At 40.1% G+C, this 14,633-nt stretch overlaps 1 protein-coding gene across 2 annotated transcripts in view; it reads right to left on the bottom strand.

The window, feature by feature from the left end:
* Positions 1-14,633, bottom strand: part of LOC124616433 (zinc finger protein 64-like) — a 108,561-nt gene that overhangs the window by 21,531 nt on the left and 72,397 nt on the right. For both annotated transcript variants that reach the window (XM_047144744.1, XM_047144751.1), the window contains exons 8-9: positions 13,544-13,759; positions 9,390-9,571 (exon numbers count right to left, since the gene is read on the bottom strand). In XM_047144744.1, the coding sequence (XP_047000700.1) occupies positions 9,390-9,571; positions 13,544-13,759 (398 nt within the window). The remainder of the gene's footprint in view (positions 1-9,389; positions 9,572-13,543; positions 13,760-14,633) is intronic.

Genomic DNA, 14,633 nt, shown 5'->3' with positions numbered 1-14,633 from the left:
CACTGTATAGGGAAAGGAACACAGGGTTTGACATCACACCAGCAGACCATCAACTTGATCTTTTCAGGCAACATATCACCCTCAAAGGCCAAGATGAAGGCACTGGTAGCAACCCTGTTGTCCTTAGGTCTCCTATACATACACCTGATAAAGTGTACACTTTGTCACAGGAGGTTGGGACACAACTTGTCATCGGACTGCAAGAGGAGATCTCTATGGAATATAATTCCCTGGACTACGTTTAAGCTCTTATGGGGGGGGGGGGGGGGCAATTGAGACCAGGACATCAGCCAGCTTGGCACAGGCAAGTAATGCACATGACTGGGCAAGGGATGCCGTTTTTATAAGGACTGACCTGTTCCGCATTTTGGATATTCCCACCATTTCTCCAAATTTGTTCTTTAAGTTCCCAAAAAGAAAAACGGGCTTTGTTGTCAACAAGAATTCCCCATCAGACCATGCACAAACTAAGTACTGAGGAGAATATGCTTCTCCTTGATCTTTAGCCCTAAGTTCCTCCCACAATGTTGCCAGGGAAGGGAATGATTTAGAGGCTGCTGGAGCAATTCGACCACCAGCATCAGACAACTTCATCCACTTCACTTCATTGCAGATCATCCACGCTAATGCCACCCAATCAGCCACAGCAAAGGTCACCTGGTGTGATGGCAGTTGCTGGGAGTCCTGATGCCCCAAGAACACGGGTATCTGCTCCTTGGCATATTTGGGGAGTTTGCATCTCAGGCATCAGCAGTGCAATTTCAGTGTTGTCACGGGCTACATCCATGAGGGTACATGATGACCCCTCTATGAAGGACTGGCTACCACAGTGGCCATCGTGTGTGAAGAGCTCCATCATCATCATGGGTGCAGATGAGGACAGTGGACAAAGGATGTAGATGATGCACCCTGTAAGGTGTCCTCACTCAAATAGCAAATAGCTGGATTACAGGTGGAGTAGAAGAGCCATGACAATAATAGCTGCGGAAGGTCTCCGCGCCCGATGGATACATGATGCACCACATATGGGTCCTTCTCCAAATGGCCTGCACTTCTAAAAAATTTTGGAATTGTGGAGGTCAAATCCTAAAAGGTGACAGTAATACTGAAGGCCGAAAAGTAGGAGACTCCTTTCAATCACCTCTTACGACAGTGAGGAATACATTGGGCCTATTCTAACCTCGAACCTGCATGAAGAGGCCAATATTTCCTGGAATTGTTAGATGCCATACAAGACTTTGGTATGGGATCATAGTGAACAGTACCTGGTTTAATTTGTCATCTGCAATCACAGAGATAAGATCTATACGCAAAGGTGTTGGAAAGCTCTCGTAGGCTCTCAGACATGTAATCACCGCCTTTCATGACTGCAGCGGAGTAGCTCCTGCCATTGGGAAGAATGATTAGCTTCAGGTCATGTACAACTGTTTGTTAACAGTTGTGATTTGGATTCACTGGGAATGGATTTTGGGGAAAGAAACCAAGTTAAATGTGAGGAATTCTTACAAGGCTACCAAAGAGTGTCTGGATGGAAGAGATGGTTTATTATAGTTTGAGAGATATTGAAAACTAAAGAAGACAAGGTTGAATTTGTGCTTTGGATTGACTGTGATCAGAAAAGTGGGTGGAGGAGAAATGCTTCTACACATGGGGATGAGCAAAGGAAAGCAGACCCTTCATAAGTGTAGCATGATTAAACCTAAGTTTTGATTTTAAAGAATAAGTTGCCATAATGTTAGGAGTCAAGGGGGGTGGTTAAGAACAATGCATTTTATAAGACATGAAGGAGGTTTCTGGATATGAGAGAAGATGATTAAATCAGCAAAGCAAGGCTTTTACACTGTGAGTGGTTGATAGGTGAGGGGATGGGAATGAAATGTGTTTGATGGGTAGCAATACTCCCATGGGAGTAGGATACAAGCAACTTAGATGGTTCCCCTTGATAGTGTTGAGAACATAACTTCTTTACAATAAACAGTTGCATGACTGGATCCAACCACTGGTATGTCAAAAGTATAAAAGATTTATTTATGCACCAATTAACATAGAAAGTTAATTACTTACATCTTCAGTCACAATATTATATATGACAAAGAATGACTGTCCATGAATAAGATGATTTCACAGGGCCCAATGTCATGATGGGAGTCTTTGTAATTTGGAAGAAATACCACGTATGTGGAGGGGGAACAACGATGAGGTTATCAGTGTCCATATGAAATTAGCAGAAATGAAAATGGGAGAAAAGAGATAAAAAGCAGTCTTACCTATGATCACCCATGTAGTCACACTAGCTCACATCATGGAAGAAAGTGTGAAAATTGTTCAGATGTTCTGAAATCTCTAAGGAAATCTAAGTACGGCAAGAGGAAAACTAAAACAGAGCACAGGGATAAGTGGCTGGCTGATCATTCTGCAACATCTGCCTTTTTGTTCCCTGTTATATCAGGTGCCCTGGTACCCAGAATAAAGGACCTCCTTCCCCAACTGTTGTATGTGGAAAGCAGTGTCTTGGATGTTCTTGGCTACTTTATCTGCTGGGTACAAGCATTAAGAGACTGAAGGGTACTCATGGAATTGGAAAAGATGTGGAATTTAGCATTCGAAACGTCTCATCTATGCCAGTGCCTGCAAATCACATATTATTCTGCATCAAAGATAGTAAAGTCTCGAGGAGTTGGAGCTTGAGGACAAGATCAAGGAAAACAACAGAGCAACTAAAGGAGTCCCCCTGTTCAGATCCATCTGTAAATAAAGCTACAGAGTTAAGGAGCTCAATAAAATGTCATAAAATCAATTATTGAAAACATATATATGAGTGCAAACTCCCTTGCACTGCACTAAATCTAAATCTACTCTGGGACTCTGCAGTAATCAGGGTGGCAAGTAGTTAAAACCCTGGATTTGGAGTTGTACTTACTCCACACCAAGTGACTCCAACACACACACTGCCTGTGGGTACATGACTTCAGCAAGGAGAAAAGGCATTCCAGAGATGGATGAGCAACAGTACAGTATGCAGGCGAATTTGGAGCAGCGAATAACTTACACGCCTGCTGCACCATAAGCAGCTGCCACTAGATGGTGGGTGATGGTTCCCAAGCCTCAGCACAGAGTGTAGGTATGGGCTGGTTCTCTAAGCACCCATGGCCAGCCTAATCCCCTTGTGGTGGATAGTGCCAATGATCTTCAGATAAGAAGACCTCGCTGATCCATAGACTGTGCACTCATAGTCTAGCCACAATCACAGTAAGACCTTACAAAACTGGAATGGACACTTCCAGTTCACTCCCCAAGACCTGTGGCTAAGGCACTTTAAGATGTTCAGTGCCTTCTGGGTTCTGGCTTTTAGGTCTCTCAGGTGTGGTAAACACAATAGTTTGGAGTCAACAATGAGGCCTAGAAATTTCACTAAGTCTTTAAAATACAGAATGGCGTTCCATACATGCAAGTTAGGTAAATTAAAATACGACACGAATGGTTAAAATGAACACACACACACTATCTGCAGAAAACTAAAAACCCATCTTTGTAGCCCACTGCTCTAACCTCTGCACTGTAAGTCACAATTGATGAGTCACTGTTGCAACACTGGAGGAGAAACAGAAAATTGCAAAATCATCAACACGTAAGGAGTATTGTTAGAACAGATGTGATAATGTTCACAGCTATGTCAAAGAGGGTAACTTTAAAAACACTGTCCTGAGGAACACCATTCTCCTGCTTCAGATGATCCAACAGCACATTAATAACTCAGAACCTAAACAAGCACCGAGGCAGGAAAAACTATATAAAGATGGATAGGTGGCCATTCAAACCCCAATGGTGGAGATGCTATACAATAGTGTGTCTCCAAGTAATGTAGTACACCTTACTGATGTCAAAGAATATACTGATACAGTGACGGTTATGTAAATGCTAAGTAGGGTCAAGTTGTTGACAGTGGATTGAAATCTCCTGATCCACACTGAGTGCAGTAAAGGAGTTGCATAGTCTCTAAAATCCAGACTAGCAGATGGTTAACCATTTGCTCCAGGGTCTTCCTTTCATTAAGGAGATGCTCTGGTAACTACTAGGACATGTTTGGCTCTTACCTGGTTTGAGGAGAGGTAGCAAAATTGCCTCTCTCCACGGGTTGCAAAAGTGGCCTGCCTGCCATATTAAACTAAAACTTTCGAGGAGGATTTGCTTTGATGCTGCTCGCAAATGTCGAAGCATGCTGTGCTGGGCTTGGTCATGACTGGGTGCAATATCATGAGCCTCATACAGAGCTAAATCCAGTTCCCACAGAGAGAAAGGACACTTATAAGACTCATGATTTTTGGATCTGAAGTCCACCTGGCACCCCTCTATGGTTACATGGTTGGCATTTGCAGTAGTCAGAAAATGGCCTGCCATCACCTGAGTGATGTCTCCGCGTGTTGTTTGAAGACACCCATGTTTTAGCAATGCTGCTTTTGGTAAATGACTGCATTTGCTGGAAATCCTTCTGATGGCTCTCCACACTTTTTATAACATGTGGAACAGCTGATAGTGTCCAGGAACGATTACCATAACCCTTTGTTGCTCTCTTTAATTACCTGTTGAGCCTGGCTCTTGTGACTTGAAAGGTTGTGAGGCTGTCTGCTGTTGGGCAGCATGTAACCCATAACAGTGCTGCATGCCTGACCCGGATTGCTGATTGGCACTTATCAGTCACTATGGTACAGGGGTCTCCTAAGGTGTCCTGAAATTTTTGATGTGGATAAGTCATCTCTGGTGAGCATGAAGTAGATGAAGGTAAGGAATTCTGCTATCTAGGCAGCAAAATAACCCATGACGGAAAGGGAAAGAGGACATAAAAAGCAGACTAGCACAGGCAAACAGGGCATTCCTGGCCAAGAGAAGTCTACTAGTATAAAACATAGGTCTTAATTTGAGGAGGAAATTTCTGAGAATGTACATTTGGAGTGCAGCATTGTATGGTAGTGAATCATGGACTGTGGGAAAAATTGTAACAGAAGAGAATCGAAGCATGCTACAGAAGAATGTTGAAAATTAGGTGGACTGATAAGGTAAGGAATGAGGAGGTTCTCCACAGAATTAGAAAAGAATAATTAGAAAACACTGACAATTAGAAGGAACCTGATGATAGAACATCTGTTAAGACATCATGGAATAACTTCCATGGTGGTAGAGGGAGCTGCAGAGGGTAAAAACTGTAGATGAAGACAGAGACTGGAATACAGCCAGGAGATAACTGAGGACATAGGTTGCAAGTGCTTCTCTGAGATGAACAGGCTGACACAAGAGAGGAATCAAACCAGCCAGAAGACAAGTATGTGGCATGGTGGATCACTCAAGTGATGTGACCCACCCTCTCCTGGAAGCTGCCTCAGTGTTCAAATACAGCAAGCTGCCTGAATGCATCCAGTTAGCTGTACTGATCCTCCACTTTAGCAGCTTCCCTTCTAGTAATGCTCCAGCTGGTAGGTGGTGGTGGTGGTGGTTAGTGTTTAACGTCCCGTCGACAACGAGGTCATTAGAGACGGAGCGCAAGCTCGGGTGAGGGAAGGATTGGGAAGGAAATCGGCCGTGCCCTTTTAAAGGAACCATCCCGGCAGCTGGTAGGTGTATCCACATCAACAGTGGTCACTGGAATGAAAGCCAACAGTTGCTTTCCACTGAGCATAGTCTGTGAGGGCTGGAGAGAAGAAAGAGAGGTCGATAGTTGAGGGCGATCTGGCAGCAGCTGAGAAATGAGTGGGATTGCTTGTGATGAAAGTGCACTGCTCCTGAGACATCATGAGACTCCAAAAATTGACTCCTAGAGCAAATAGAATTTGAGCCCTATAATGCATTGTGAGCACTGAAGTCTGCCAGTATGAGAAATGAGGTGGAGTTGCTCTATAAGGCCTGTGAGAGCCACAGAGTCTAAAGTATTTTTTGGGATAAATACATTGAGCAGACAGTGATCTTCTCATCCGTGTGAACTTCAAAGACTGCTGCTTGTAGGTCAGTAACCACGGAGAGAACAGAGGAGTGGTGCGCATCATTGACAAACACAACAGTCCCTCCAATGGCTCCTTTGGCAGTCAGGTCATCCTTGTGGTGAAGAGTATAGCCCCGCAGCACAGGGGCATCAATAACTTTAAAATGTGTTTCCTGTAAACACAACAACAAGGGGTGTGGCTGTGCTAGGAGTTTCAGTTCCTCCACATGAGTCCTGAACCCATTCACTTCCAATGTAATATAGGAGCCACTATCACGGAGGTGATCCACTGGGGTGGGGTGCCAGCGATGGGTGCAGTTTCAGTCTTGGGCAAGATGATCGCTCTGGACAGACTCAACATTCCATTGACTTTGAAAGCAGTAGAAATTGTTTTCACCTGCAGAGAAAGCTTCCCGTTTGCTATTTTTTCTTCTTTTTTTACTTTTGTCTGGGAGGTTTTCTAGGACCTACCACAATGGTGGTAGTGGCAGTACTGGACTGTTTACCAGACAGACTCTATCTTTGAAGGTGCCAGGAACTCTGCAACATTGGCTATTATGCTTTTTTTGTGAGGTTCTCGAGGGGAGGGGGCATGCCTATGGACTCTGAAAGACACCAACTTTACATGTGCACTGACAAAGGCAGATGGTAGAGCTGACACTAGCAACCTCCTTTTGTGTAGAGGCACTGGCTGTTGCAATAGGCTTTTTAAAAGCAGGTGCAAAAGATGTAGTGAAAGTGGGAGGCTGCAAGCCTCACAGATCTTTTTGGCCTCACTATATGGGATGCACTTCATTGTTTAAGCTCCATTATCTTCCTGTCTTCACGGCAGACACCACAGTCACTACTCTAGACAACAGGGTGATCTGCAGAACAATAGACACACTTTAAAGGAGATGAACAAATGAGACATTCATGGGTGTCCTTAACCCATTTGCCACAAGTGGCTTCTCCTTTACACCCTAAAGTGGTGTACCCAAAGTGCTGGCATTGAAAACAGCACATTGGGTTGGGGACATAGGGCGACATTTTTAAGCAAGAGAAAACCTACCTTGATATGCTCCAAGAATTTCGTGCTATTGAAGGTAAGGATAAAGGATTCAGATTTTACAAGATTCCCATTCAACCTTTTCATAATATATTGCATATCAACAATACCCTCTGGAGCTCATTCATCTTTCAAATCTCCTTTGGTAATATCTACAAGATTTCTACGTGACACAATGTGTTGTGTAGCTCTCTTTCAATGGCATATTCCCTAAGACATTGGGCTCTCCGGAGGCTCATTACTTGTTGGGAACTAGAAGTTTCAACCAAAAGTGTTCCATTAAGCAATCTTGAACAAACAACTAAAGACTATATTTAAAACTGTGATATGTAATATTACAAAATTTATATCAGTGGAATATTTCCTGAATGGTTGAAGTACGCTGAAGTTAAGCCACTGTTTAAGAAGGGAGATAAAGAAATAGCATAAAATTTCCATCCAATTTCACTCTTGCCAGCATTCTCAAAAATTTTAGAAAAAGTAATGTACAGTTGGCTTTATAGCCATCTTATCTCAAATAACATACTGTGAAAGTCGCAGTTCGGATTTCTAAAGGGTTCTGATACTGAGAAGGGCTATCCACACTTACAGTGAAAATGTGCTTAATTCATAAGACAAAAATTGCAGGTAACTGGTATCTTTTGTGATCTGTCAAAGGCATTTGACTGTGTAAATCACAATATCCTTTTAAGTAAATTAGAATATTATGGTGTGACAGGAAATGCTACAAAATGGTTCAAATCTTATATCTCTGGCAGGAAACAAAGGGTGTAATTAGGAAAGAGACATGTATTAAGCTATCAGGCATCATCCAACTGGGAACTAAATGTGGGGATCCCACAAGGTTCCATTTTAGGGCCCTTACTTTTTCGTGTGTATGTCAATGACCTTTCATCAGTAACATTACCAGATGCCAAGTTCGTTTTGTTTGCTGATGATACAAACATTGCAATAAATAGAAAATCAAGTGTAGTCTTAGAAAGATCAGCTAATAAAATATTTGTGGACATTAATCACTGGTTCCTAGCCAGTACTTTGTCACTAAACTTTGAAAAAACACACTACATGCAGTTCAGAACTTGTAAGGGGTGTCCCATGAGTATATGCCTAACATACGATGACAACCAGAGAAAAGAAGTGGACAGTGTTAAATTCTTGGGATTACAGCTTGATAATAAATTCAGCTGGGAGGAGCACACCACAGAACTGCTGAAACGTCTTACCAAATCTCTATTTGCAATGCGAATTGTGCCAGACATAGGGGATATAAAAATGAAAGAGCTGGCATACTATGCTTACTTTTATTCCATAATGTCATATGGGATTATTTTTTGGGGTAATTCATCAAACCAACCTAAAGTTTTCCAGGCACAAAAACGTGCACTAAGAATTATATGTGGTGTCAACTCAAGAGCATACTGCAGAAGCCTGTTTAGGGAACTAGGGATACTAACTACTGTTTCCCAGTATTTTATTCCTTAATGAAATTTGTCATTAAAAATAGATCACTTTTTCAAACCAACAGCACAATTCATGGAATCAACACTAAAAATAAGTAATCTTCACAAGTCACTTACTCTTGTACAAAAAGGTGTGCATTATTCAGGAACACACATTTTCAATAACTTGCCAGCAGCCATAAACAGCTTAACAACCAATGAAATTCAGTTTAAGAGAAGCCTTAAGGATTTATTGGTGGCCAACTCCTTCTACTCCATTGATGAATTTCTCAGTAGAACCAACTGATTTGTGTGTGTGTGTGTGTGTGTGTAGGGCTTATTTCAATAGTGGTACAAGTCCATTACATCTGCCTTTCTTCCTATAATGCTTCTGAACTTAATGAACCAAACAAAAAGAAAGAAAGGTTCATCTCAAGCAAGAAGCCATATGCTTGAATATTTCTGGTATCTCAACTGCAGCTTTTTCAGTGCTCATTTTACTTTAGGACTCAGTATCTCAAAATGAACAAAAATGGGCTTATACCACTATTGAAATAAACCCTTCGTACAATATAACTTCTGCACAATTTCAGTGCAGTAATGTGTTCATGTTCATTGTAAATAAGTGTGTGTGTGTGTGTGTGTGTGCGCGCGCGCGCGCGCGCGCGCGCATTATTACCTTATAAATAAAGAAAAATTTATTTTAAATTCAGTGCATTAGTGTTTGTAAAATGATTCTTTTATATAGTGTTAATTAAAAAAAAAAGACGATCATTCCACTTGGGTACATTAACTTATTTGTTTCAGTTATAAATATCTGTCATGTATTATTGTTTTTCCGACATGTTCTACATCCTGGAGGACCTCCTCACTATGGATCAATTGGAATGAAAGTAAATCTAATCTAAAAATCTAATCAAACGGTACTTACAAATGTTGTTTCATGTGGCGTCTTAATGCATACTTTGTGTTGAACCTTCGGGAACAATTCATGCATGAATAAGCTTTTGGATGATGATGAATCGTGAGAATATGTTTTCGCTGAACAGCACGAGTCTTGAACGAAGCTCCACAGAGCTCACACAGAAACAGTCTTCGAGCTGAGTGCACAGACTGAAAAGGTATGAAAAGGTAAAAGTTATTTGTCAGTACGATGATAATTGACAATAATCATAAGGAATATTATTACTGAATAAAAACATTTTAATAAAAATGTGATACATACGATCATCAGCTAGTTCAGCATTTGTTCCACTCAGTATCACTGGAAATATTGAAAACAAGGAAATCAATGTGTTGACATCACATTATACTCAGAAAGCCACCTTGCAGTGTGTGGCAGAGGGTACTTTGTGCACACTGTCACTTCCCTCTTTTCCTGTTCCAGTTATGAATGGTTTGCAGGAAAAACATTTGCTGGTATGCCTCTGTGTGGGCTCAAATATCTAGTTTTATCTTCATGGTCTTTTCACAAGATACACACAGGAGGAAACAGTACATTGGTTCATATTTCTAGGAATGTACACTCTAAGAGCTTTAACATTAAACCAATTTGTGATGCAGAACACTTCTCTTGCAGCATCTGCCACTGGAGTTCACTGAGCATCTCTGTCATGCTTTCGTGCTTACTAAATGAACCTGTAATGAAACTCTCTGCTTTTCTTTGGATCTTTTCTATTTGCTCTATCAATCCTATCTGGTACGGATCCCAGACTGATGAGCAATATTTAAGTATTGATCAAATGAGGGTTCTGTAAGCTACCTCCTTTGCTGATGGACTACATTTCCTGGGGATTCTTCCAAAGAATCTCAGTCTGGAATCTGGCTTACCTGTGACTAGTTTTATGTGGTCACTCTGTACATATACTCCCACATATTTTAAAAAAGTAAGTACTTCTGGTGGTTGTTCTGCAATTGAATAATCATACAATAATGGGCCTTTCTGTCTATGTATATGCAATACATTACATTTGTTTATATTGAGGGCCAATTGTCACTCCCTGTGCCGAGCAATTCTCTGCAGGCCTTCTCGCATTTTGCTACAATTTTCTAGTGTTGTGATTTCTCTGTATACAACAGTCTCATCCATAAAAAGCAGACTCCCTTGGGATACACTCAAGTTACTTTTATGTCTGAAGACTTCTCTCCATGCTCAAATTTTGTTTATGAGGTGGCAATGCAGCACTGCATCGAAAGCCTTCTAGAAATCAAGGAACAAAGCATCTCCTGTATAACTGTATCTACTGCTTTCTGGATCTTTTTGATGAACAGCGTACGCTGGATTCCAAACGATCAGAACCCATGTTGATTCCTACAGAGGAGATTTTCAGTTCCAGAAATATTGTAATAAGTGAGCATAAAACGTGTTCCAAAATGCTACAATATGCCGATGCCAAAGATATAGGTCTATAGTCTCGTGTGTCTGTTTGACGACCCTTCCTGAAAATGAGAATGACCTGTATTTTTTTTCCAGTCACTGGGAACGATGTGTCCTCCAGAGGCCTACAGTACACTGGTGCTAGAAGAGGACCATTCTTTCGCATATTCTATGTAGAATCATATTAGTACAAATCCAGAGATCTTTCCTCTGGTGAGTGACTTCAAAAGCTTTTCTATCCCATCGTCACTTACTTCAATATCTATCATTTTTCATTAGTCCGATTATTTAGAGGAGGTACTACAGAGAAATCTTCCTCTGTGAAACAGTTTTGGAAAAATATGTTTAGTATTTCAGTCTTTTCTGCATAATTCTCTGTTTCAATGCCATTATGGTCACACAGTGTCTGGACAGAGGGCTTAAATCCATTTACTGATTCTGTGACGAAGCTAGCTGGGATCTTTATACTTCCTCTCTTGTTTTGCCATCTGCCTCCTTAAATTCATTTTTTCATTTTTGACTAATTATCACTAACATACGTGAGTATAATCTGCATTTTCATAAAAGGGAAAGGTTGGCCCTCAGTTTTAAAAAATATAGCACCAGATCTAATTTTGTGCTTAGTTGTGTGTATGTAATTAATTTCCCGATTTATTTTGACTATTCCTAGTTAATATCTTTTATTAAAGGGTGAAATCAGTAATTGTTCCATGACTTAAATTCTATTGTTGACTTACAGCAAATATAAATTCTGTAATAATTATGAACATTAGGAAAAAGAATCACTAGGATTCTTATAGTATTTATTTGGCTCTATTCAAAAACATGTTAGCAAAGTCAGCTCTTAATTAATTCCAAAGTAATTACAAGTTTTGTCCCAAGTATTGTTTGTACGATTATATATGTTTAAACAAATAATTCGGCTTAACCTTCGTGTTAAAAAGAACCAATTCTTCGATGTATTCATTTAATTTAATGAGTTACATTTTACTTGTAATTTCTGTAAATTAAACATCAAACAATGTATAGTTTTAGTACCTATTATTGTGATGACATATAAAGGCCCGATTTTTGATCCCAAGACAGTCAGTCCACAGCCGATTTTCAGACGAGAAACCTGTGCTGATTAGGTCAACAACAATGCATCAACTTAACTGTGAAATAAGTGTAAGACAAATAGGCCGTGTGTTAAAACAATGACAGTGTCTGTTCAATACGTACCATATTATTCTGCAAGAACTGTGTGGTTAGGTTTTTGCTGCTCATACATATACAACAGTAAACTATTGTAGCTGTATGATGACATATGCCTGCAAACTATTAATGAGTCTTATCAAAGTTAACCAGTACTGGACTGGCCATATTAACTGTGTATAATGGGGGTGTCGTGAACAGTGAAAGTAAAGAACTGTGAAATGCAACTGTGCACCTGTCGGCTACATCATTTATTGACAGTGAAACCAAGAGCGGTTTACAGTACAGTGATTTTAATGAAGGAGATGTAACAGCCAATCAGCACATGGGTTTCAAGGCTACAGTAGGACAGCAGCCAATCAGTGAGCGGGTTCTATGGAAGCAGCCACACAGTACAGGAGCAGCCAATCAGCAAGCAGGTGGACATATCTTTCGTGGACATATCCGACCGAGATAAACAAGACATCTCACCGGGAGAATTTTAACGCAGCAGTGCAGACAATGAATGGAGATGACAACTGCAGCAACAGCAGCAGCAGGAGACAAGTGAATAACAGTGTAAAGACGAAGTCAAAGCTGCCAGGAACTTTTATGCTGAAAACAGGGTTAAACTTGAGAACCAAATCGATCAGGTTAAAAATGATTTAGAAACGGAGGTAGAAACCAAGTGAGCAGTATTGGTAGAGGAAAAAATGGTAAAAGTAAATAAAAATGTACATTCAAAATTGGCTGAAATGGAGAAAAAGATGGAAAAGGTACAAAATCTAAAGCATAGAGTACGTAGTGTCCCAAACAGTCCTTCATTTGTTAGTTGTAAGAAATTTAATAATTTTGAACCATATGGGAAAGTGCATCCACTGGATTTCATTAGGAAATTTAATGATTTGCCTGAAATGTGGAATGGCAAAGAGGAAATGTCATTTGTGAGAGGTTTTTGACAGGGGATGCTTATGGGTGGGCAGTTCAGGTAGCTGATAGCTGTACTTCGTGGCAAAGCTTTGAGAAAGCATTTCTAGCGGCTGCTTTACTTCTGATGCTGCTTTTCTTTTTCCTTCAGAAAATCTAATATTTTAAACTATGCTGTCTCATTTGCACATGGTGTCTCTTTCATTCTGGCACTTTTAAAAGCAAACTCTACAGATAGAACAGTTTTATCTGTTCCCTTACTCATATAGAAGTCAAGTTCTGTATGACAAAAACCATGAAGTTTTTGTAAAGTTGGTATTTCTTTGTATTGTTCATAATATCACAGAAATTAAAGCTTAATAACAAATTTATACATATCAGCAATGGAACAGCGGGGTAATATTGTGCGCAACACTGAAGTGAAAGTTGACTGTACCTGGTAACCAAGTTAGTTCATGTTACCAACAGGTCTATGGTTTGCTTTGTCGACTAATACAGTGGGGCGGGTAAGTTAAATCCTCCTCCTTGCAGACTTGAAATGAACTACTATGTAGTCGTGAAGTATTTTTTTAAGTTGCATTAGCAGAAAAAGTAAGAGATTCACATACCAAATGTTGTTTGAGATGTGCTCGAGATCGACATCCTTTATCACATGTAGGACATGTGAAAGGAGGATGATTCAGATGCACCGCTGAATGTTGCTTCAATGCATCCGGCCTTTTAAATGCTTTACCACAATGATGACACAGGAAAGGACGATGGCAGCCATGGACATTACTAGTATGTCGATCCAAATGTTCTTTTCGACTAGCTTTGTAAGGACACTGAAAAGAAATTACAATGCAGAAGTAAAACAAAAGAAGTATACACTTAATGTTGAAAATGTGAGAAACAGGGAGATGAGTATTAGCAACTGCTTCACACATTTTTATATTCAAAAAATCACTGAATATGTACCACTGAAAATCATACCATGGATGCAATACATCCTTGATACATCCATTACAACGGGCGATTAAATTTTACCTCATGCCCTCAGAGTCCTTGTGTTTATTACATAAACAAATGTGGAACTAGTACCTAAACAAAAGACCCTCTTCAGTTTTGACTAAGGTTTCACAAGATCCAGTGATCATATCAACCAACAGAGTTGCAGTTCACATGTTGATAACACATACAAAGTAGATACTGTCAGTACAGCCCTGCCATGTTCTTGTTTGTCGTGTAAAATCAACTGGCAGTTTTGATACTTATGCAAAGGCCAGCAGTGAGTTCATTTGTATGAAAAACATGGTAGAATACATATCAAAATAATGAAAGTTATTCAGCTACCCTACTGGTCTTTGCTTACAACAGTGTGATCTACTAGAACACCTTAAAAGTCTCAGTTAAATATGTGTCAGAACACAATTAATCAATCACACAAAGAAAACCTGAGGGATCAGATCTCATCATCCACAAACTTGCTTCCATATCTTCTGTATTTTCATCCTTTTGAGGAATTCCAAACCCCATTGTTACACTTGCATCATATCCAACAAATTGCTGACAAAATGTGCTTTTTCAAAAGAAAGGTAACAGCTAAAATTACACATTTTGTTTGTCAGGTGATCTGTCATTCTGTCCAAATACAGGGCCATTCATTTCTTTTCCCTCATTTTATACACGCTTTTGCAGATTTCTTTCTTTACTTTGGAC

The sequence above is a fragment of the Schistocerca americana genome, chromosome 1, assembly GCF_021461395.2.
Source record: "Schistocerca americana isolate TAMUIC-IGC-003095 chromosome 1, iqSchAmer2.1, whole genome shotgun sequence".
Taxonomy (NCBI): Eukaryota; Metazoa; Arthropoda; class Insecta; order Orthoptera; family Acrididae; genus Schistocerca; species Schistocerca americana.
Note: the sequence above shows the minus strand (reverse complement) of the source record. Positions and strands in the feature narration are given on the sequence as shown.